We start from the raw sequence: 21,527 nt of genomic DNA, 5'->3' as shown, positions 1-21,527 counted from the left end.
CAGCAAATTCTATCCTTTTTTTGACTCAGTGGCTGGGGGAGGCAGAGATGTTAGCAGTGGCCAAGAGCAATTCTGGCCGGGGGACTGCAAGACCCATCATACAGCAAACACCTGGTTTCTCTGCCCTGCACCCCCTGAGTCACACATAAAACAGACAAGCATCACCTTTGATCCCTCTCTCTGATGGGTGTGACCTCCTGGAGCAGTCCATGCTGCCCCCCTTGCAATAAGGTCCCTTGCTCCTGAGGTTAATGTGATGTGCCCTGGTGCCTCCAGTCGAAGCAGACAAAGGCTGCTCCTGAGAGTCTTAGACCCCATAATTAACCCTTGTCCCTTTGGACCAAAAGGAGCTGGGACACATTGACTTTCAGAACCTGTTGGAAAGTTCAGTTAACTTCAAGGGCCTTTTCTGGGAGCATTAGTTGAGGAAACAAAGAGCTCAGAGAAGAGCTGGAACATTGTCATCAAATTGTTCTGAATGTCTCTATTTTTAGAAGGGTGAAAGAGAGGAGCTGAAGACAATACCTTGGAGCCCCAGCACACGGGATGGTGGCAGTAGTCACAGGCCTCTCTCAGCCCGAAGCCTGAGTCAGAGGAGGAAAGGGGGTGGTGATGATGATGGTGGTAGCATCTTTCTCTTCCTTTTTTTTTTTTTTATTTTTTTAAGAGATGAAGTTCCATTTTCACCACCCCACCCCCATGGTCAGAAAATGAGACCCACAGATAGAGCTGAAGATAATGGCAGGTTGCCATGGAAATGTGCATTTAGTCTCACTGTTTCCATGGCAACTGAAAGACATACCATTCTGTTCCTCTGAAGGATGCCAAAGGTAAATGAGCACTGATTAAAACAGGGGCACAAACTTGGGCTCTAATCAACCACAAAGACTAGGGCCATAAACTCTTATTGCTCAAGCAGGAAATACTAAGAGCCGTACAAATGCTGGGAAGGCCAGAGGCAGGAAGCACTGTGCACAAACTGCTCCCCACAGGGTGAGGAATCACAGCCTTGGAGTAATGGCCCATCTTGCTGTCATTCAGCTGCCTCACCACAGCGTTTCTATCCACAGCTGGATGCTAAACCCACCCCAAGTCCATGATCTACTGAGCTGTTTCCTAAGCAGGTATCTGCACAGATCAAAGCCAGTTGCATCCTAATCCTGGAAACCATGCAGAGCAAACATATTCCTCAGAACCCAGCAAGATCCAAACTGCACCATCAATCCTATACCTAGCCCCTAAGGGCGTTTGGTTCAAGGATTCAACCTTTTAAAAAAAAAGGGGGGGGGGCAATAAAAAGATTACCCAAATGGAAGAATTTGATAAAATATAGGCAGCTGCAGTTTATTCTCACCAATGCTCAGTCTCCTTGAATTGTGGTTCTTTTTCTAGGCTGCCTGACAGTCATATCAAACACACCATTACGGAACATTATCCATTTCTCTGCTGCCAGTCTCTCCAGCAGCTACAGCCCATTCCAGAGGAGCATGGCGAACGCTGGACAAGAGCTTCAGCTGGTGTGGCAAAGTCAAAAAGGTCAACATCCTATCACACCCTCTGCTAATGAACCCGACTGCTGTGTTTGCTAGTGGAGAAGGTGTGTGGTTCGGTCCTCAAGCATGTGCTGTAGCAGCTCATCCTGCAAATGCAGCACACTTGCTCTGAACTCAATAAAGTCCTCTGGCCAGTCCCAGCTAACTGTGTGAGTAGTGGGGTTTATACTGCTCTGGTTTTTTTACTGATACAAAAGCATTCGCCTTCACAGTGTGGGACACAGACAAGAGAAACCTTCTTTCATGCACTTTTGCCTTCCTGTAACTGCCTCCTCCACCATTCAACCATTCAGTGATTCCTCTCCCAGGTGCTGGATTCAGGCAAGCCCTAAGGTGGCAGGAAATTACACTACGGGGGGGGGGTAGGGGAGCAGAAGCCCTGGTGGGTGTCATCCAGGGGGTACTGGCTCCTCAGCCCTAGCTGTCTTCCTGATTCACCCAACAGCTCTGTACAGACGTACTATTTCACAAGGGAAAGGACTGAGCTTAGTGAAATTTTGCAGATAAAAATTTGCAGGTCAGAGGGCCAGTTGTTCCCCTAACATCTACCCCAGGCTGGCCCTCAGTCTTATAAGAGCCACTCACCCCCAAACACTCTTTGTAGCAAGTAGTACCACACAGAAGCCCACCAAGGCAAGCACGGCATTCTCATACATATCCCTAAACCATGAGAAAAGGGACATGACAAAAATCTGCCATTTCTCTACCACTGCCTGGCTTGAAGCCTGGAAGAGGGACCCATAGTTAACAGGCGATGGTAGATACCTAATTTGAAGAACAGAGCCAGTCACAGGCTGAGGATGTGCTGGTTGTCTACTAACAAGTCCCTGCAGAGCTCCAACAAGCCCTCGCGAAAGTAAGGATTTCTATTTCATCCTCTTCTACCCACCTGTCAGTGACACCGATGATTGCGCCCTTTTCCCTTGAAGTTTCATCTTAACATAGGTTGCCATAAATATCTTTCTTGATCCTTGATTCCTTGTCAGGTGGGTGAACTGAGAGAATCCTCCTTCTTCATGTGGGAGCAGAGAAAGAATTTCCACTGCAGTTTCTCATTTGCCATGAAGCGAAGGCGGCACCTCCAGCTCCGTACTCCTGCTTTTTCTCAGTGGTTCAGTGCAAGGGCTCCCACCTATCCCCACACTACGGGCCCCTCACAGGCGTGCCTTGCCAGTCCCTCACAGGCCAGGCAGAACCACATCTGCTGTCTAATCTTCTGCACCCTTCCCTTGGCACTGCTGGTCTTACTCCACAGCCTACAGTGTGGTGCCATTTTTGCCCCCTAAGGCTATTCAGTGTACAAACCTTGACAGGTGGGGTTTTTTTCCTTCCATAGGAGCCAGGATCTAGCCTTTTCTGCCTACACAGCCAAAATTCACCAAGGTCACCTTCACCCCCCTCTGCTAACAGGACCCCCTTTGCTGACTTGCTAATGTGGATAGAAGTGTTCAATTTCTGATGTAATGACAGACTTTTTTAAGAGTCAGGAGGACTCTGGAGGTGACAGACAGCCTTTTGCACCCATTCCCTCCTGGGAACTGGAAGACTAATAGCTTTGGCCAGTAGATCACAGCTGCTCCCAGGAAGCAGGACTAGGAGGCCAAGAGCAACATGTACAGCTGGAACCTCTCCAGCTCCTAGCAGTTTCTCTGATCTAGAGACCACACTGCTGCAATACCAGATGAACTCAGCTCCAGCTTGCCTCCAAAACAGGCAGCTGCAAAGAAACTTTCGCTCTTGCCTAGGCCCTGCATGGAGCAGATCCAACCTCACCCCAAACAGAAGAAATGCCCGTGTTTGTTCAGCACAGCAACACCCAAGTAGTAAGGGGTCCACCTAGCGCAGTTAGAGCAGTACTGCCAGAACCGCAGGCAGAGCAAGCCACACATGCAAGCTTCCCCATCAGCCCAGCAATGCTGCTGGTGGCACTGGTGGGGACCCTAATCCTCATCCTCTGTATAGTCCCTGGGAGGGAGAGGCAGATTCTCTGAAAGGGGTGGCACTCCACTCCAGCACTTGCTTGATTTACTTCATCAGTGTAGTGTGAGTGAGGGCAGGTGGAACCTGGCTAGTTTGAACAGAGACAGCGTATTTACATTTACTAAGAACAGTAATTCAATATGAAGGCTGCATGCCTACAGGGGCTGAAGGCAGGCTTTAGTTTAGGGAAAAAAATGTCTTGGTAGCTACTGGTTTGCTACCTCCCCAGCACTACTCCTGCACTTTTATTTCCCATGAAAGATCCTGAAAGAGACTTAACCAAGGTCAGACTGTGTGAAATGGATCAAGAACGGATCTGTACTTCCTGGTTCAGAAAGCAATTCCTCCCACCAACTTTCATTGCTCAGTTATCCCAGCTGAAAGAAAAGGAGTTTATCTAATGTTTTCTACCGACACAAGCTTGTAGGTCTTACACTTTTCAAAGGCAGTTCTGGATGACATCACATTCAAGACCTGGGAGCATAAGGGTCAGGCCAAAACATCCTGCAGGGGTTTAGACAAGTCTTTTAATCACATCCTTTTGCTCCCTTTTAAAAAATGGGACAGTGCTACATTCAGCTCCCTCTGATAGCAACATAACTAGGTAGAACTTGTTGACTGCAGGAAACGGAAATGCAAAGGGCTAAACGAAAAGAGCTGCTGCTCCAAATCCCATCCATATTCCCCATGTGACAGTCAGAGCAGATCACATACAAACTCCCGTAACTTCTATGGATGAAACTGAAACTAGTTATCAACCCTCTGAATGCTAGAAATCAATAGGCAAATCAGTGCTGTACATATGCACTGCTGATTAGTTTAGAAAGGCATTTGGGAAGCTTAACAACAAAAGTGCCTGTGGCACAGAGTCTTAAAAAGCTCATGGTTTGCCATAAGCAGTTTCCTTGAGACCAAAGTCATGCAGTGTTCCCACACTCACGTGAAAGACTCGAGTCTTAGACAATTTGGTTATGATCAGATAAAACATGAGAGGGAACAAAAATAGCTTCCCCATCTCTCCTTTCACCCAGAAGCAGGTGAATCACTTTGATTTAAAAGACATCTAGTGGTAGATAAAAAACTACAGAAAACAACTAATCAAAAGGATGTTGTTCTGGAAACTTCGAGATTTCCCATTCTATGGGAGTTTCAGAAAGGAAAGGAGCGATTTCATTCTTTCATCAAACCAGGCAAAAGCTAGACAGAGATTAAACAGTGAAGCAAGTTATGGAAAAGATTCTCAGACAACTAAGTCAAAAGGACTTGAGGACCCTTAAGCAGTACTTCAGATCCTCCTCTGCCTGTGTCACCTGAACTTCCCTTCCTGCTGGCACGGGAAGGCAGTTGACACACTATGAAACCCGAGAGTTTGTATGACCTAAAATTCCAAGCCAGGTTTAGGAACAGCCTAAAATGGCACTGGGGGATGGATGGCTGTGTATTTTATTTTTATATATATACACACAAGCTTTTTTTTTTTTAAGAAAAGAAAAAAGCTACTAATTCTTCCTACCTCCATTTTTTTAGTTTCACTTACTCTAAACAAGTAAAAACTTTCATCCCAGGGACTGACAGCAAAACCACTGTAGGTTCCTGGGACCAAGAGAAGCCTGCTGGGTAAGAGAACAGTGAAATATCTGGAAAAGCCCACTGTGAGTTGGGAAGTGGAGAGTCAGCAACACTGGGAGGTGTATAGGAGAAAGAGTCCGAGTCCCATTCAGCTGGAAGACAAGGAATAAGCAACAGTAGCCTGAAAGAACCCAGATTCTACCCGTGTGAGAATGCATGAGCAATACCAATCAAAGACTTTCTTTTAGTAGGAACTTTCAACAAACACACACACATATATACAGCCTTCTCTTGCAGAGACAAGCAGTTAAGTGGTTCCACATTCAGGACAGGGTAGGCAAGTCAGCACCACCTGGCCAGTGGTTCACAAGGCGCTGAAGATGCTCCTATGTGCGTGCTCACAGCTACTTCATGTTTCTGAAGGGAAGGCCAACAAGTCTTTCAGATAGGCTCAGTGCAGACACACACACAGCTGGAGTCATATGTAACAGCTGTGTTACAGGATAAGGGAGATGAGAGGGAGCAGCTGGGAAAACAACAAGCAAAAACCCTCTGAAGACTGCCAGGAAGTCTCTGCAGACAGTGTCCATCCATGGGAAGTCCAGTCAGAATTTGACAGAGAAGGAAGTCCCACATGAGCAACCCTTCTCTGCCTGGGGGTTGCTCACCACCTGGAAGGAGCTGCGAATCAGCTCCTGGCTGAAGTCCACCATGGAACCTTTGACAAAGGCCAGGCTGTCCACATCCACGACCACACGGGCACCACCTTGTTCAAACACCCTGCAGAAAAGCAGCATATTTAACCATTAACTGTGCTGCAGACCCAACAGAGAAGCACTGCGTGAGCACTTTCCTTATCTCACAGGCTTCCTCCCTTCAATGCAAGGTACTGTCACATCACACACCCCCTTCTCATCACCTTTGCAAAGAACAGTCACACCTGACCACCACTACACCCCTTTGCCCTTGCCTGTCATCAGGATTGATAACTGTGTCCAGGGAAAACTTGTACTGGAATCCAGAGCAGCCTCCTCCTTCCACCTGCAGCCTGAGAAACTCTGAGCCTTCTGTAATCTCCAGCAGCCTCTGCAAAGGAGGAGAGAATTAAAAGACCTGCTGAACAAACCGGCAAACACTCCAACGCCTCCCCTATGTGTCCACAGCAGAGCAGGCAGCTTGGAAATCCCTCCGAGAGGCACCCGAGCTGCCTCCCGGGGTCCCTACCTTCACGCAGCTCTCGCTGAGGAAGACCTGTCCCTCGCTGGGGTCGCTCTCCGTCGGGCCCGGCTGGGAGAAGGACGATGCCCACCGCAGCGGGCGGCCAACCGCACAGGCAGGGCGCGGCGGGGGCCTCGGCAGCGCTCGTCCTCGGCGCAGCGGAGCGGGACACCAGCTGCCTCAGGGAGAGGGGAGGAAAGGAGCAGCCTCAGAGGGGTCCCCGCCACCGGGCGGCGCGCCCGGCCCCGGCCCCCGCCACCCCCTGCCGCACAGCGGGGAGACTCGGCGCCCTACCCGAGGGGACCGAGCGGGCCCGCCGCGGAGCGGTACCTCCTCATCCGGCCGCCCAACGCCAACCTCCACCAGCCCCTCAGAGCCCCCGGCGCCGCCATACTGCCCCCGCCGCCCGCCTCAGCGCCCCGCCCCCGCCCGCCCATTGGCTGCCCGCCGCCGCCGCTTCCGGCGAGGGCCGCCATGGCGCCCGCCGAGGCGGAAGTGCTGAGCCGGTGAGGGTTGCTAGGCAACGCGCTGCTCGCCCCGGCGGGCGGGCCCGGCCGCCGCGGTGCGTCCCCGGCGAAGGCACCGAGCCGCCGTCAGGCCTTGGGGGTGTCTGCTTTCACAGGCGGTGATCACGGAGGGAAATAAACAGTAACAAGCCAGTAAGGAGCAATGCAATAAATAAGGCAGCGCCCTCTAGCAGAGCGTGTTTGCCCTGGAACTAGCCGTGAGGGTTGTTTACCCCGAGCAGAACCCAGAGACCCCGAGGGGGATCAAGGAGCCTCCGCGGGGGGAGTTAGGCGAGCAGGGGAGCCAACGCGGGGCCCGACTGAAGGGGTTTTAGGGGTTTTCCCGGGTCCTGGCTCTTCTGGTTTGCTGTCCTTTACCAGGCAGGGGCTTCGCTCAGACACCCCGCGGAGGGGATTAGTGTTCAGCCCCCCGCACTCCCCCGCCGTCCCTCCCGTCCCCTCCGCTCCTGGCTTCCCCCCTGCCGGAGCCGGGCCCCCGGCAGCCCGGCCGGCCCTGCCCTGTAGCCGCCTGAGGGACGTTTCCTTCGGCGGTTTCACCTCCTCCCCATCATCTGCCGTGTGACAGCGGTCTGGCCGGTCGCTCACGGATGCGCCCACGGTTAAGGGTCTTAATCTCTTTCTTCCTCATGTGCTTCTGGGGGAGGAATCCTGTTCCTCGCCCCCGGCCAGGCCTGTGGAGAGTCACACAGTGGGATGGCGGAGGGAAACCAGTCATCCCAGCGGGAGAGGGTGACTGAACGTCAGGGGACCCTGTGACGGTTTGCTTTCTCACCCGTCCCGCTCCAAGCAAGGCGGTGCTTTTGCAACCACATGCTTTTGCTTATTTGTCCCACCCTGAGCATGTGAATAAAGACTGGTCTGAGCTGTTTACTCTTGCTTGCTCTTGGGTGAACTCTGACAACATTAGGATAAAGCCAGGAAAGTATCACAGGCAGAGTCTCGCGGGGGGCTGGTATTAATGTAGGTACCTGCGGTGGCTGATGAATCCCCATCAGAACACTTAATGTTTTTAAAAAACATATTGGGGTGTTTCTCCAGTTATTATCAATGTGGCATCCCAAAAGCAGACAAATCCGAAGGAGCAAGTCAAGAACTCTGGGAGAAAAGGCGGGGGATTGTGCCTGCTTTCCATACAGCACCAGCTTTCCTTCTCTCTCCTGCAGGGTGTATTAGACCGATCCTACTGCATTTCCTTGTGTTGTGACTGTAGTCACTGTCAGCACCTTTTGGAGAATGGATATAGCCCCAGAAAACAGACACTCTTACTTTCTAATTGCCTTCGTTTTTACCAGTGTTAAGCGTCCGAAGTGTGACAAGTACCTTCAAGGCACTTCGGGATGTTGCTCAGATCATTACTGCAGACTGAAAGAATGAGAAAGAAGCCATCTGGCCTTACTCAGAGTTAATTTAATCTAATTAATAATCCATTATGCTGATGAGTGACTCAGGTGCTGGGGGCAAATTTTTTGAGCAGCTAGGAGAGGTGGGTGTAACTAAGGAGAACAGCTACTTCTTTGTACCTCTTTCTTATTGTTGGGTTGTTTTTTGCTTCTGCTAGCTGTGTATTATGGTGGTGTTTTTCTCTCACCCAGAGTTACAGTTTAGGTTTTCTTCCTTCCTGGGCTGTGATTTTGTTGGTCATCTTGTTCCTGACAGCTTAGTGTAACCTGGTTTTAGGTTTGGTTGTGTTTTGTTTTCCCCTTCTTATTCTGGTCTGTGGTATCTGGGTTTGGGGAGTTCCTTTAGCTCTCTTTAAGCACACTGTATTGAAAAGATTTGTCTGTGAGTTGAATTCTCTAGGTATTTTTCTCTTCTCTGCAATGTGTATGCTTAAATCATCTTTTATCTGTTTTGGTGGAAAGCTGAACTTTTTTCAGTGCTTCAGAAACCGGTGATAATAAAACCTCCGGTGTGGTGTTGAATCCAAGAGCGGATTGTGATGCATTTTGATGTGAATTCTGACGGTCTGTAGCAAAAGAAGCATGTTCTGGCTGAAAGAATGGTAAAATTGATTAGTCTCTGTATGTGGATTTTCTTGAGAACCTGACTTCTGTATTCACTGCTGCTGTAGTGCCTGCAGGTGCATCTGTTTACTGGGCTGCAAGTGCAATGCTGTTAGAGGGATTTGGATTCATTGGGTGTAGGTAGCTCATAAAGTAGAACCTTAGACTTTTTCCTCATGTAATAGAGTTGGTTGGATTACAGAAATGAAGAACTTGAGTATCAGTCTTGCTGGAAAGAATTTATCTGTTGGCTTTCTTATCCTTTTCTCCTGGTGTTTCTGCACGTTAGCACAAGCTCCCTGAGATGTTGGTAATCTGGGAGGAGCCCTGTCTGCAAAATAATGAGACCAGCCTAAAGCTGAATTGAGTCTTTCTGAAGTATTTGGGGCTCTAAGGTGACCTGGAGGCCCATGTCCTGTATCAGATGTTGAAAGGGGCATGTGCCTAAAAGCAAGGTCTGTTTGGCCTATAATGCTTATGCTGCCCTGGGCAATCTAAGCTTTAGTGCTGTTATTGCAAAACTGGCATGATGGTAATATGTGATACCAGCTAAAAACCTTGGGTAGAAGGTTTCTGCTTCTTTCTTGTGTAAAGGCCTTGGCTGTAATTTTACAAACTTACACTTCTTAGGCTTTTTATTAATCCAGGTCTGGGGGGGAATAGATTTGTTAATTTTGATCCTAGATTCAATGATTTTTAGTTCAAAGCCTTTGAAATACGTGTAGAGTTGTATGTGCATAGTCACTGCCGCTGTGCAAAAGCATCTGTGAAGAGAAGATATCTGTTGAGCCGTTTCACAGGGAGGCTTCCTGATTTAATGCATTGTGGAATTTGCTCCCAAGCATGACAGTGCTTATCCTGTGAATGTGTGACGGCAGTTTATGGTGTTGGTCTGACCCTACTGCACTTCTGTTCCCTGCAGTCAGATAGGCGGCTTTGCTTACCATCTATAAGACTTGAAGGATGGGGAGAAGAAAAGCCTTTCTAAGGGCATGAGTTCCCAGGCGCAAGGAAAAGACTTTATCTGGGTCGGTTATGAAGTGTGCTAGGTGGACTTAAATATATGGTTTAGTCTCAGCAGGGTCTTTGGGGTTTTTTGAGGCCTCTACAAACCGAATGCTTACTCAGAATCCTTTTAAAAAAAAAACCAAACCACCCCACACCCCTTTCTGAAGGAAGGGATCCCTTTTCTTCTGAAGAGCTAAACTGCTCAGCAGAGACACATGAGAGCAAGTCCCGCTCAGTCCTGCTAACACCTCTGGGGTTTCTGGTGTGACACCCTTTGTGGAGAGCCTGAGCAAAGCGTGGGGGTTTCACCTCTGAGTCACTTGGCAGCGCAGCTGAAGCTGAGTAGGCAGACACCTCACTGGGACAGAGGTCCAGAGGGGGGAAGCTGTGTCAGCTCTGTTCCTACCAAATCAGCACTCGCGTGCCTTTCTCTCCATTGTGTTCCTGACATGACCCCATTAAGGGTAACACTTGCTACCATGTGAAATTGGTGAAAAGCTGTAAACTTTAGCTTGGGTCAAATGCTTTCTGAAGTGTTTTAATTGTCCCCTGGTTTGTCTCAGCATCCACAGCATAAAGCTGGGAGTCTCTGGCGTTTCACAAGTTTAAGAAGCAGGACTAACTTGTACGCACTCTCTGCACGGCAGCAGCCACGCCAATTACTTAGTAGAAGTAACTCTCGGCACTCGCGTTGCACGGGCAGCTTTGAACCTGCAGAACATGAGGTATGGAGTAAGTAACAAGTAAGGCCGCAGGCCGGTCTACTACGCTAGCTTCTTCATGTTTATTTTTCCCCTCTCAGCAGAGGCAGTGAAAGAGCTTCCCAGCCCATGGCAGTGGCTGTACGCGAGCGTGTCCTCCAGCCGCTGCCCTTTAGCGCTGAATGCGCCAGTACAGCCCAGGAGTGGGGATTTCCAGGCTGTCTGTCTGTCCAAGCGCTGGAGTTCCATCACAGTAACACCCCCCCCCCCCCCCCCCGCCGCTGTCCTCTCCTCTCCTGTACCGGAGGAGCCACGGCGGTGTACCCGCTGCCCTTTTCCAGGCTGCAGCCTCGGCCACCGCACCGGGGGCGGCAGGGGAGCGCGGTCCATCCTCACCCGGCTCCACGGAAACCTCCCGGGGGGAGGCGCGGTGGCCCCGGCCGACCCCCCGCCCCCGGCCCGGCCCCGCGGGCGGGGCGCGCCCCAGCTGACCGGCGGGCGGGGCCGCCGCGCTCATGTGACCCCGCGGAGGAGCCGCCGCCGCCGCCGTTCGCGCCGCCGCCGCCGCCATGGTGCCGTCCCCGCTCGCCCTGCTGCTGGCGCTGGGCGCCGCCGCCACCGCCCTGGCTGAGCCCCTCCGCTTCGTCGACTGCGGTGAGTGGCTCCGGCCGGCCGCGGGGCGAGGGGGCGGTCAGCAGGCGGAGAAGGCCCGGTAAGCCCGGCTCTTCCTTGCAGGTTCCAAAGACGGCAGCATCCAAGAGGTGAACGTGAGCCCCTGCCCCACGCAGCCCTGCCTGCTCCACAAGGGGACATCCTACAGCATCAACGTCACCTTCGCCAGCAGTAAGTATCGCTTCCCCAGCTGGGGTGCCAGGGGGGCGGCGATCGCCTCTGTCCCACTGCTTGGAGAGGAGTGGCGAAGGGTGGCCGGAGAGGGGTCTGGGTGGGAAGAAGTGGCCGGGGAGGAAGAGTGTCCCTTAGTCGTGTTGTTGCAGCCTTCAGGGTATGTGGAGGGGGGGGGTGTAAGGTAGAAATGTGTTCCCTGCTCCGGTGCCGTGCTCACGCTTCTCCGTGTTCTGCAGAGATCGAGAGCCAGGGCAGCAAAGCAAGGGTGTACGGTGAGATGCTGCACGTGGACATACCCTTTCCCATTCCTGAGCCTGATGGATGCAAGTCCGGGATCCAGTGCCCCATTCAGAAGGGCCATTCCTACAGCTACCTGAATAAACTCCCTGTGAAGAGCGAGTACCCCAGTGTAAGTAAGCAGGCAGCTGGTCTGCTCCTCAGAGCTACCATCATTCCTGGGACAGTCCCACCACCTGCCTTTAAGGAAGGACACCTTGTCCTGTGGAGGGGAGGGAAGAGGTTAGAAGACTCCTCAGACTATCTGGTAGCACTTCTGCTGTGAGTATGACCCTGTCTCAACTTCCCACTTTGGGACAGACCCAGCAGAGGAAGCAGCCCGGCTCCAGCTGCTGAGAAGTGGCTTCAGCTGTCCAAGTATGTCTCCTTACAGAGCCTGCTGCATTCAGCCAAATGCTCCCAAACTGGGGGTGCTCGATTCCAGGGTGCAGTTCAGTTGGGAGGCTGCAGGGTGTTTCCACTCCACTTATTCAGAGTGGAGATCCAAGTGCAGTGTGTGGAGGTCTCCTGTGTCATGCAACAGAACTCTCCATCCATGTAAGATACTCCAGGAGTCACTGCATGCCGTGGGGGCAATGCCCTAGCGCTATCCTCTTTGTGCAGAACTCCCAGGACCTCCTTGCTCCACACAAGTGACAACTCCCCTCCCTGTGTCCTTGCCTTAAAGTCTCCTGAACACTCTATTTCCCTCTGCTCTTCTCTCTTTTTCAGATTAAACTGATTGTGAAGTGGGAGCTGGTCGATGACCAGGACCAGATGTTGTTCTGCTGGAAGATACCAGTGCAGATCACCGGCTGAGGAGCCCTGCCATTAGTAGGGCTTGGGGAGGGGAAAAACAGAAGACAACACAGGCCAAATTATTTTATATAATAAGCATTTCTTACTGCTTCCTTCAGAGCTCTGCAGCCTCTGAGCAGCCACTACCGTGTTCCTGCACGGTCAGCCACGGGCAGAGGGCTCTTACTCTGTTTAGAGTCCCCTGGGGTGTTCTCACAGCAGCTCAAGGGGTAGGAGTGACTGAGCATCACCCTCCACCTGCTCTTGGAGGTGCTTTAGTTGATTGAAATGGAGCCCTCTGTCCTCACAAAGGAATTTCTCTTCGATGAACCTGGCTAGTGTCTGAGCTGCTAACTGGTAACCCCTTCAGTGCCTCTTGTAGAATGCTGGCTGCATCCACCCTCCTGCACTTCTGCTCTGTCGCAATCAGGATGCCCCTGGGACTTGCATTTGCCATCCATGCAGCTGAAGGAGAGGGAAAGAGGTGGAGACTCCCTGAGCTGGCAGCCTGCTCTGTCCTGGGCCCCTACTCAAGCTGGTAGGACTGCAGCTGGGAAAACTTCCTTTTTGTGGATGCAAAGCCAAATGGCATTCGATGTCTCTGCAGGGATGATTCTTTCTCTAACCAATGGTTTGCACTACTACTAATTCGGAGCTGCTGGGAGCTCCTGAACCTCTTTTTATAACTTTCCTTTTAATAAAGGCTAGACAAAATCTGCTTGTGTTGTCTTCTGTGAGTGGAGAGGAGCAGGAGGAAAAGCAGAGTGGTGGGCATCTAGTTGGGGGTGGGCTGGTCTTATTTCTCAGCTGAAGGCATGGATGGAGGTGGTATGCTGGCCTGAGTGTAGGTGACCTGCAAGCAGCCAGGCATATCTGCTCCTGGCTGCCAGGGTTTCCAGTTGGTGATGTCTGGCTGTGCTCCTGCCTTGCTGGTCCTGTACTGGCCTGAAATTGTGCAAAGGCTCCCTGAGGAGGTGGTGGTGTATAACATGGCCTTGCTTGCTGCAGCATAGGTAAAGACATTTCTAGTGAGGGCTCTGGGGCTGGAAAAGCAGCTCCCAGATCTGCCCAAGAACCAACTGCAGAAACCTACATGCTCTTATGCATAAACTGCAGCCCCCTTGTGTGTGAACAGCTACAACTGTGGTGCTGTCTGTGGGGGCTGGAGTTGGCTCCTGGGACAGGCACTGGGCTGGGGAGATAAGCAAGTATTTGGCCTGGCAAGGGTCTCTGCTTAGGAGCAGGAGGAGGCTGGGTGCCAGTGTGAGAGAGGTAAGAATTGGCTTACGAGAGTTGAGTGGCCTTGCCAGGCTGGACCCACAGGGAGGATGTGGCTCATGCCCCTTGGCAGAGGCAAAACTAGCACAGTTCTGATCAGCCCCAGTGTCTTGAGCCACAGAGGCCCAAAATAAATGTTTTATTTAACAACATGAGAGAAGTTTCCAGCAGACTTGGTTAAAAAAAAAGGTCACCAACAGCTTTACAGAAAGGAAGCTGGACCTGCCTTCCCCTCCCGCTGCCCAGCTGGTGTGGGGCATGAAGGCAAAGTGCGGGGCTGAGGAATGCGCCTGGGCTGGCTGCAGGGAGAGCTGGCCCTGGAGCCCCTCCGGCCTCTCCCCTGCACCCCAAGGTTAGGCAGTAGCTTTAGAAAGCTGGGGTTGACCCCCCCTCAAAGCTCTGGCCTAGGGGCTGGATGCTTCACAAGAAGCGGGGCCAGCACCCGTGATGTGGGTGAGGCTTGTCGCTAGGTCAGTGCAGCAGTGGTGGGGAGATGAAGCCCCTTTCTTGGCAGGGCAAGACGGGGAGGCTGGGGCTGTGTGGCAGGGGAAGGTGTCCTGTGAGCCTCCACAGCATGGGGCGATGTGCCGGGTGCTGTGGTCCAGGGTGGGCTCTGCTGCAGCAGGGGCTGGCAGGGTGGAGGGGGGTGCAGAGGCTGGGAGCTCAGCCCTGCCCTGTACAGCGAGGTGGTGGGGAAGTTGTGCGCTTCGGAGGAGAAGAAGCGAAGAGCCTCGAAGCACCCGCAGCCCCGGGGGGCCTTTCTCCGTGCTCCCAGGTCCTGGGTGCCAGAGCCACGCACTGGACGGGGACACCCTCACTGCCGCTCCCCTAGAGCTACGCTGCCGCTGGGCGCTGGGCTGTTTGGGGCACGCAGTGGTGGGGCTGGGCGAGGGCCACATAGCCCGGTGAGCAGTGGCAGCGGTAGGAGCCCTCAGTGTTCTCACAGGTGCCACCCCGGCACAGGGGCTCAGGGCCACCCACCTCCTCGCACTCGTTGATGTCTGCAAGGAGGAGAAGGATGGGGGTGAGCCAGTGGCAGAGTGAGCAGCCCCAGCCTGCAGCCAAGATCTTGTGCCCCTGCCATTCCCTCCCAGCCCTCCCGCACAGGTGCCCTATGCCCCTCCCCAACACCTCCAGGATGCCCACCATGACCCCACCAGCCTCCCACACCCCTCAGCACATCCACAGAGCCCCCTCAGTCCCCAAGGGTGACACCCCCAGCATTTGGCATCGCCCAGCACAGGAAGGAGCACACACGCCACCCCCCAGCAATGCACACCAGATAAGGGCCCCCCCATGCTCTGCAGCTGGTGACACCCTCGGGTTAGCAGTTTCCTGCTAATAAATTGTGCTAGCGTAAGATCTGGGAGAAAGGCCACCTTCAGCCTTGGAAAACACCCTTTCCTGATCTGACAAGGCCAAGAAGGCAGATGATGGTGGCCCTGAGAGGCTGATTATCACCTCCAGGACCAGAACACAGAGGGACCTCATGCTGCACAAACAAGGGCTTGTTTTATTAACCTGCAAACTGTGCCAAAGGGCTCACTTAGCCGGCTCGCCACTGGGCTAGAGCGTGTACGCGAGCCCTACAGCAGCTGCCCCACTGCGACGAGTCTGCTCTGCTAAATGCACTTCCCTGGACAAGTCTGCCCAAGCTACCCCAACTTGTGGTGGGGCCACCAGCTAGGCAGAGCATCCCTGTGCACCCCAGAGTCCTTGTTTGCATCCACAGGACCGCCAGAGCCCAAATCCTCACCTGCCAAGGCAGGTCCAAGCCCTCTGACCACAAACTCCAGCCTCCCCCCCCCCCCAGATCAGCAGGGAGGAGTGAGGAGCAGCTGATGGGTTCAGCTGCCCACCCAAAGGAGAGTGAAGGCCCCCAGCAGTGACCAACAGACCCCCAGGAAGACTGAAGAGCTCTGCCACCCTGGGGACCTCGGGTTATCTGTAGCACAGGTGGAGGGGGCCATCTGGCAAAGAAAGGGAAGTGCAACCCCTGGGAGGGAGGCTGGAAGCAAAACCTCCAGGCACCGTGGGAGGAAGCACAGCAGTCATGGGAGGGAGGAGGAAGAGAGGGGACCTGTGAGATGAGAGAGCCTGGGGAACAAGGCAGCCTTCATATGCATCCAAAGCAATGGCTGAACAGGCTAAATCTCAGGACCGGAACATCGCCATGGATGGGATGGGCTTGCTCAGAAGCCCAAGGAGGAGATGTTAGGCAGCACATCAGGGGAGACGTGCTCTGCAGCCTGGGAAGTGGGGGGAGGCAGCCTTGCTGGGGGCTCCAGGGAAAGGTAAAAGGGAGAAAAGCAGGCAGGCTGGTCTGGCTGTGGATCACTAAATTGAGAGAAGTAAAACAAGGCTACTTTAGCCCAGAGGCACCTGAAAGCCAGAAGTAGCAGAGTAGTGCCAGCAGTGTGCACCAAGCCCTGGAGCCTGCCCACCCAAGCAGGGCTGGGGGCAGGCAGCCCACCTTGCAGGACAAGGGCAAGCTAGCCCCATAGGGAGGCAAGAGGGGAAGCACTGCAGCTGCTACAGGAGTACTCCAAAGGCCTGAAGTCAGCAAGGTAAAAACATGGGGATCACTAAGCACCACGTAGGAGAACTGAAGGGGGGGGGGGAATGGGACAGGACAGGCTCCAGTGTAAAATGAGTGCTAATTAGTCCAGGACAGGAAAAGCAACAAGCAAAGGCTCCATAAATATGTTAGCAGGAAACAATGGGGAATGTTGGTCTGGTCCTTATCGGCAGAGGAAACAAAAGCTAGCCAAGCTGGCTGGAGCAGCTAATGCGGGCTTTGTTCCAGTCATCATAAAAATGCTTGTGGTGACCAGACAGGGTGCAGACCATGTTTGAAGTGTTTAAACGAGGGTGCAGGAGTACAGGGAGGGAAAGGCCACACTGTGATGGAGAGGTTCGACAATTGGCTAGATAAAGCAGTTACATTCATATTGCTAAAGGCTTGCTGCAACTCATCTTCACATGCTTAATGCTCCTGCAGTCCCTGAAAAGTTGGCAGTTCTCTCTGAGATGGAGGGTAAAAGAGGTCTCAGAGACCCAAGAAAGGGTAAATTTGGTAACTACCTTCAAAAACAGAGAAGGGAGAATCCAGAATTACAGACTGGTCACCCCCATTCCCTTAAGCAGCCCAGGTTTGTGAGTGATTAGGTCACAACCCTCCAAAGGATATCAGGGTCATTAAATAGCTGATGCAGATCTGTTAAGGCCTGATTACGTTAATCCAATCTGGTTCCCTTCGCTGACCTGATAACTGGTCTGTCAGATAAGGGAGAAGTGGTGGATATGATGTGCCTTGGCCACAGTGAAGATTTCAACACACTCTCACATGACACTCAAGCAGACAGAGAAAATACAGGCTAGGTAAAAATGCGGCAATTGCACAATGTGCTGCAAAGCTGCACTCCAAAGGTAATTAGCAATACCTGGCTGTTACAATAAAAGCCATTTAAGCAGGGATCTGTCCTGACTCCTAATCCATCCAGATGTTGTCATTAAGGTGGACGAAGGAAGAATCCCCATGCTTATAAAATGTATCTGTGTGATGCCACACTGCAAGCACTTTGCAGTGTTCAGACTCATTCTGATCAAGCGGTCCAAAATCAACCAGACAAAATTCACTGAAGGAAAAGGCACTGTGGCCAAAGAAAGGGGAAACAGTGCACAAATGCAGAACGGGGAGTAAAAGCTCAGGCAGGCGTTCTGCCCAGCAGCATTTGGGGAGAGAGAGAGACCACAGGTTCTGTATGAAGCTGCATGATTGTGTCATGCAATAAAGATGCTGGGAGCTGCAGTAAGTGCCGTGCCTAAGGAAAAGGAGACTCTGCATCTGCTCTGTTGAGCGCCTGGGGCCTCAGCTGGCTTGGGGAAGCTGCACTGTGAGAAGGATGGAGACATGGCGTAGGGATGTAGAGGAAATGCAGAGAGAAGCTTTAGAGACCGTGCCTCATAGGGCAGGGTGGAAAGTGAGGAATTTCATCAGGGCAGTGGCGAACGTAGAGGAAATTAATCAGGGATAGAGTAACAGTGGCTGGTGATAATACAAGAGCGTTATGCAAAGGGAGCCATCAGGGGCTCCCCGTGATGCCCAGCGGTGCCCTAGCTGCCAGCAGAAAGTGGCCGGCTGAACCTCCAGGAAGGTCGTCCCGGGTCTCCGAGAAGGAGGCGCTAGGAAGAGCCGGGACTCCTCCGCCAGCTGTCCCGGCCAGCACCGCCAGAGAGCGGCAGCCGGCAAGGAATGCGGCGGCCCGGCTGCCCGCACAGCCCCGACTGCCCGCACAGCCCCGGCTCCCCGCACAGCCCCGGCTGCCCGCACAGCCCGGCTCCCCGCACAGCCCCGGCTGCCCGCACAGCCCCGACTGCTCGCACAGCCCGGCTCCCCGCACAGCCCGGCTCCCCGCACAGCCCCGGCTGCCCGCACAGCCCCGACTGCTCGCACAGCCCGGCTCCCCGCACAGCCCCGGCTCCCCGCACAGCCCCGGCTGCCCCGCCCGGCAGCCCCGCGGCCGGCCCCGGCCGCCACTCACCCACGCAGGCCATGCGGGTCATGTCCAGCTGGAAGCCGTCAAAGCAGTCGCAGGTGTATCCCTCCCGGACGCGCACGCAGCGCCCGTTCTCGCAGCCGTTGAGGATCCCGCACTCCTCAGCCTGCAGCCCCTCAAAGCCCTCGTAGAGACCTGGAGGGCGGCAAGGTGGTGTCAGACCAGGGTGACCCTCCGCCCAGCGGTGGAGGGGACGTGGGGGGCACGCAGCGAGACGGTGCCGGCGGGGCCAGGACCGACTCCGAGCTGCCAGGAGCAGAGCTTGCTCCAAGCCTGGAGCCCCCTGGCCGGGGTGGGAGCTGCCAGGCGGTCCCCATGGACGCAGGCTGGGAGGGAAGGCACCTCTCTGTGTCTCCCAGTACTCACCAGTTTGGCTGGGCAGGTAGCGGGGCGGGGACCGCCCTGGGCTGTGGTGGAGAGGTCTGCCGTGATACTCGCTGTTGGGCTCCCTCCGAGGGAAACCAGCATCGGGGTTTCCATACTCGGACTCCAGGTAGTTGTAGTAGGGGCCCATATTGGGGCTGGGAAGGCCATAGTGGGGGTCTTCCAAGCCTGGTGCGTACTCATACCTAGGTCTTTCTCGGAGCTCAGCCCCTCTCTCACTGTCCTCACTGGCCCCATTACACAGGAAAGCAAAATCAGCTGCAAGCAGTGAGAGAAAAGGGTCAGCAGCCTGGCTCGAGAGAGATAGGTCCACTATGGCCAGAGAGGGTAGATCCACACCAGGCCAGCAGAGCCAGGCCTGCTGGGCTCAGTGGGCTCCAAAGCTGCAGCTCTGTAGTTTGCTGATGGGATCCTGTCTTCGAGAAGACCAGCTCCTGTCTGGGACCACCAAGTCCTTGAGCAGCAAGAAGCCTAGTTCCCAATGTGCTCCCATCCCCAGCTGCCACTGCCTCACCTCTCCTAAGCTAAGCAGGAGCAGCGGGATGCACAGAGCAGCTCTCCCCTCGAACACCTTGGACTCATTGCAAACCAGTTTCAGGTACAACCTACCCACTGGTGCAGCTCAGCCCTGGAGAAGTGGTGGGTTCACCCACTCCTTGCGCTGGCTTTGGCAATGTAGACAACAAGAGGAACCCTTGCTGCAGTCATACGTGGCTGACCCTGCATGACATGACCACTGGCAGCCCAGCCCGTCCCCACTTCTGCCAGGGGATGCTTGCCCACGCCGCCCCGCTCACCGGAGGACCTGTGCGGGCAGAGCGCACAGTTCTGGCCCCAGGCTTCACCAAGCCGGCAGCAGCACTCGGTGTACGTGGTCTGCTCGCCATGCAGTAGGTCTTGGCAGATGTAGTCGGCAACGGTCTGCCAGCAGACATCCAGGTGGATTTCATACTCCTCCAAGGCATCTGTCAGTGACATAAGCAAAGGATGCCATGAAGATCATCCAGAAGAGTGCTACCCTACCTTGTCCTGAGAGGGATGAGCATGTGCTCCAGCTCCTGCCCCATCTGTCCTGGCTGCACACTGTGCTGCTGCTGGTACACCTCAGCCTGACACCGAGCCCCCACCTGCTGCTCCCTGCCGGGAGACCCAGCTGTGGGGCAGGATGTGCAGGGCGAAGGTGTGCTCCAGTGGGGGCTCGGGCTCACCTGCCCTGCTGGAGAGGTTCACACACCGATTGCCAGTGGCATCCAGCACAAGAGGGAGGCTGCAGAAGCAGTGGTAGGAGCCGTCCGTGTTCAGACACTCGCCATTGATGCAGTACACTTCGTTCTGACACTCGTCCTGGTCTACCCATACAAAAGGACAGAGCAATGTTTCAGGCTGGCAGACATGAGCAATGTGACCCTTCCCTTTCCCCAAATGGGGACCTCAGGGGCTCCTGCCACCTCCTCTCTTGTTCCCTGGGAGGGTCCCAGGAAGCCTGTTGTCCAGACCTGGCCCTGTAGCCTAGGCAGCAGCGACAACTCTGGATGCAGCAGCACGTCTGTCCCTCTGTGTGCAGTGGGGTGCCTGCTGCACTTTGAGACCATCTTACCAACACACTCAAGCCTGCTGGAGTCATAGAAGTAGCCCGTACGGCAGAAGCACTTGTAGCCCGGCACCGTGTTCAAACACTGTCCGTTGCGGCAGAACTCGGAGCCAAATATCTCACACTCGTCCATGTCTGAGGGAGGGATGGAGGGAGGGAGAGAGCATCTCAGGGAGCAGAGCCGTGGAAGCAAGGTGGGCTGGGTGTTGTACCTGCAGAAAGCCGGCACGGCACCTTGGCCTGGATCACTGGCAGGTCCCCAAGTGAGCCCCCCCCGCCTCTCCCACCAGCCCCATGCCTGAGAGCAGAGGGGGAAGCACACACAGGCAGAGCAGGGCGAGGGATGGTGGGGAACAGAATACTTTCACAAATAGGAAATTCATGTGTGTTTCTGGAAGGTTGAGAACACAAGCCCCTGGAGTTGAAGTGCCAAAGACTGAGCCAGCCAGCCACTGGGAGATCTGAGCAGTAACTGGAAGGGTTGTGTCTTACTAGACCCCATCCCTGGTTCAAAATGGGCATGGGAGAATTGTACGAAGAAAGAATCACTGCCAGCAGTGAGGCAGGACTAGAAGAAGGGCCACTTCCAGCTCGGTGATACTGGCAATCTAGAATTTCTCTGGATGGAGGAAAGCAGCAGCAGGGTGTTAGCATCCCCCACCACAGCCCCAGGGAGATATTTCTGTGGATGCATCTCCATGCAGGGCTTTGCACAGCACCCTCCCTCTTCCCCCTGGGAGAAATGAGAGAAAACGGTGCTAGTACCTGTGAAAGAGACTTTTCCTGAGAGCAGATCTTCCTGGGGAACATAGCCCTTCCCGAGAGGGCAGATCTCTTGGTACTCCACTGGCAAGGAAGCAGATGCCAAGGGGAGATGGAAAGAAAAGAAACAGCTTGTTAGTGCAACCAAGGTGGAGCTGGCAGGCAGAGCACTGGCCTTGCCTTGTGTTGAGGGGCCAGAGTCCTACCTGTGCCTGGGATGGGGCAGGGGTAAGTCTCACAGTTGTCACCCCAGGCTGCCCCCACAGTACAGCAGCACTCTTCCTTGGTGATGTTCTTGGCCAGGACACTGTCACACAGGCGAACATCACTGATGTGGTAGTAGCACTGCTTGCGCTCTGCACTGTCAGAGAGGTGGGCTGCGTGTGTCTCGGGGCCCTCTAGAAGACAGCAGAGCAGGGACGGGATGGGGTCCTTGGCACCCCAACGCAGCATCCCACACCTAGGAGGTCCCAG

At 54.0% G+C, this 21,527-nt stretch overlaps 3 protein-coding genes across 13 annotated transcripts in view; 1 reads left to right on the top strand and 2 right to left on the bottom strand.

Annotated features, from left to right (window-relative positions):
• Positions 1-601: 601 nt before the first annotated feature.
• On the bottom strand, positions 602-7,252 carry ISCA2 (iron-sulfur cluster assembly 2). Of its 2 annotated transcripts, none has more exons than XM_075030200.1 (4): positions 6,615-7,252; positions 6,327-6,495; positions 6,073-6,188; positions 602-5,882 (listed from the first exon to the last, which is right to left on the bottom strand). In XM_075030200.1, the coding sequence occupies exons 1-4, from the start codon at positions 6,794-6,796 to the stop codon at positions 5,708-5,710; spliced, it is 642 nt and encodes a 213-aa protein (XP_074886301.1). In that variant the 5' UTR covers positions 6,797-7,252; the 3' UTR covers positions 602-5,707. The 2 variants fall into 2 exon arrangements, with proteins under 2 accessions (XP_074886301.1, XP_074886302.1); XM_075030201.1 differs by having other exon boundaries at positions 604-5,882; positions 6,651-7,248.
• A 3,807-nt stretch (positions 7,253-11,059) lies between these two features.
• On the top strand, positions 11,060-13,197 carry NPC2 (NPC intracellular cholesterol transporter 2). Its single transcript, XM_075030199.1, has 4 exons — positions 11,060-11,213; positions 11,295-11,402; positions 11,642-11,814; positions 12,414-13,197. Exons 1-4 carry the CDS (start codon positions 11,129-11,131, stop codon positions 12,498-12,500), a joined length of 453 nt encoding a protein of 150 aa, XP_074886300.1. The 5' UTR covers positions 11,060-11,128; the 3' UTR covers positions 12,501-13,197.
• Positions 13,198-13,858: 661 nt separating this feature from the next.
• LTBP2 (latent transforming growth factor beta binding protein 2) overlaps positions 13,859-21,527 on the bottom strand; it is a 98,721-nt gene continuing 91,052 nt past the window's right edge. For 9 of the 10 annotated variants that reach the window (XM_075030183.1, XM_075030179.1, XM_075030181.1 and 6 more), the window contains 8 exons: positions 21,260-21,451; positions 21,057-21,137; positions 20,298-20,426; positions 19,909-20,049; positions 19,498-19,665; positions 18,683-18,958; positions 18,302-18,451; positions 13,859-14,758 (listed from right to left, as the gene is read on the bottom strand). In XM_075030183.1, the coding sequence (XP_074886284.1) occupies positions 14,592-14,758; positions 18,302-18,451; positions 18,683-18,958; positions 19,498-19,665; positions 19,909-20,049; positions 20,298-20,426; positions 21,057-21,137; positions 21,260-21,451 (1,304 nt within the window). In that variant the 3' untranslated portion in view covers positions 13,859-14,591. Of the gene's footprint in view, positions 14,759-18,301; positions 18,452-18,682; positions 18,959-19,497; positions 19,666-19,908; positions 20,050-20,297; positions 20,504-21,056; positions 21,138-21,259; positions 21,452-21,527 lie in introns of those variants that run through there. The other variant, XM_075030186.1, reaches the window with a different exon arrangement.

The sequence above is a fragment of the Buteo buteo genome, chromosome 6 (assembly GCF_964188355.1).
Source record: "Buteo buteo chromosome 6, bButBut1.hap1.1, whole genome shotgun sequence".
In the NCBI taxonomy this organism is placed as follows: domain Eukaryota; kingdom Metazoa; phylum Chordata; class Aves; order Accipitriformes; family Accipitridae; genus Buteo; species Buteo buteo.
The sequence above is the reverse complement of the archived record's forward strand: the minus strand, read 5'-3'. Positions and strand labels throughout refer to the sequence as shown.

Coding starts and splice junctions, on each gene's coding strand:
- NPC2 (XM_075030199.1), top strand. CDS start 11,129: ATGGTGCCGTCCCCGCTCGCCCTGCTGCTGGCGCTGGGCGCCGCCGCC. Junction 11,214..11,294: donor CCTCCGCTTCGTCGACTGCG/GTGAGTGGCTCC, acceptor TCTTCCTTGCAG/GTTCCAAAGACGGCAGCATC. Junction 11,815..12,413: donor TGAAGAGCGAGTACCCCAGT/GTAAGTAAGCAG, acceptor TCTCTTTTTCAG/ATTAAACTGATTGTGAAGTG.
- ISCA2 (XM_075030200.1), bottom strand. CDS start 6,796: ATGGCGGCCCTCGCCGGAAGCGGCGGCGGCGGGCAGCCAATGGGCGGG. Junction 6,189..6,326: donor TCAGCGAGAGCTGCGTGAAG/GTAGGGACCCCG, acceptor CCTCCTTTGCAG/AGGCTGCTGGAGATTACAGA. Junction 5,883..6,072: donor GTTATCAATCCTGATGACAG/GCAAGGGCAAAG, acceptor GCTTTTCTGCAG/GGTGTTTGAACAAGGTGGTG.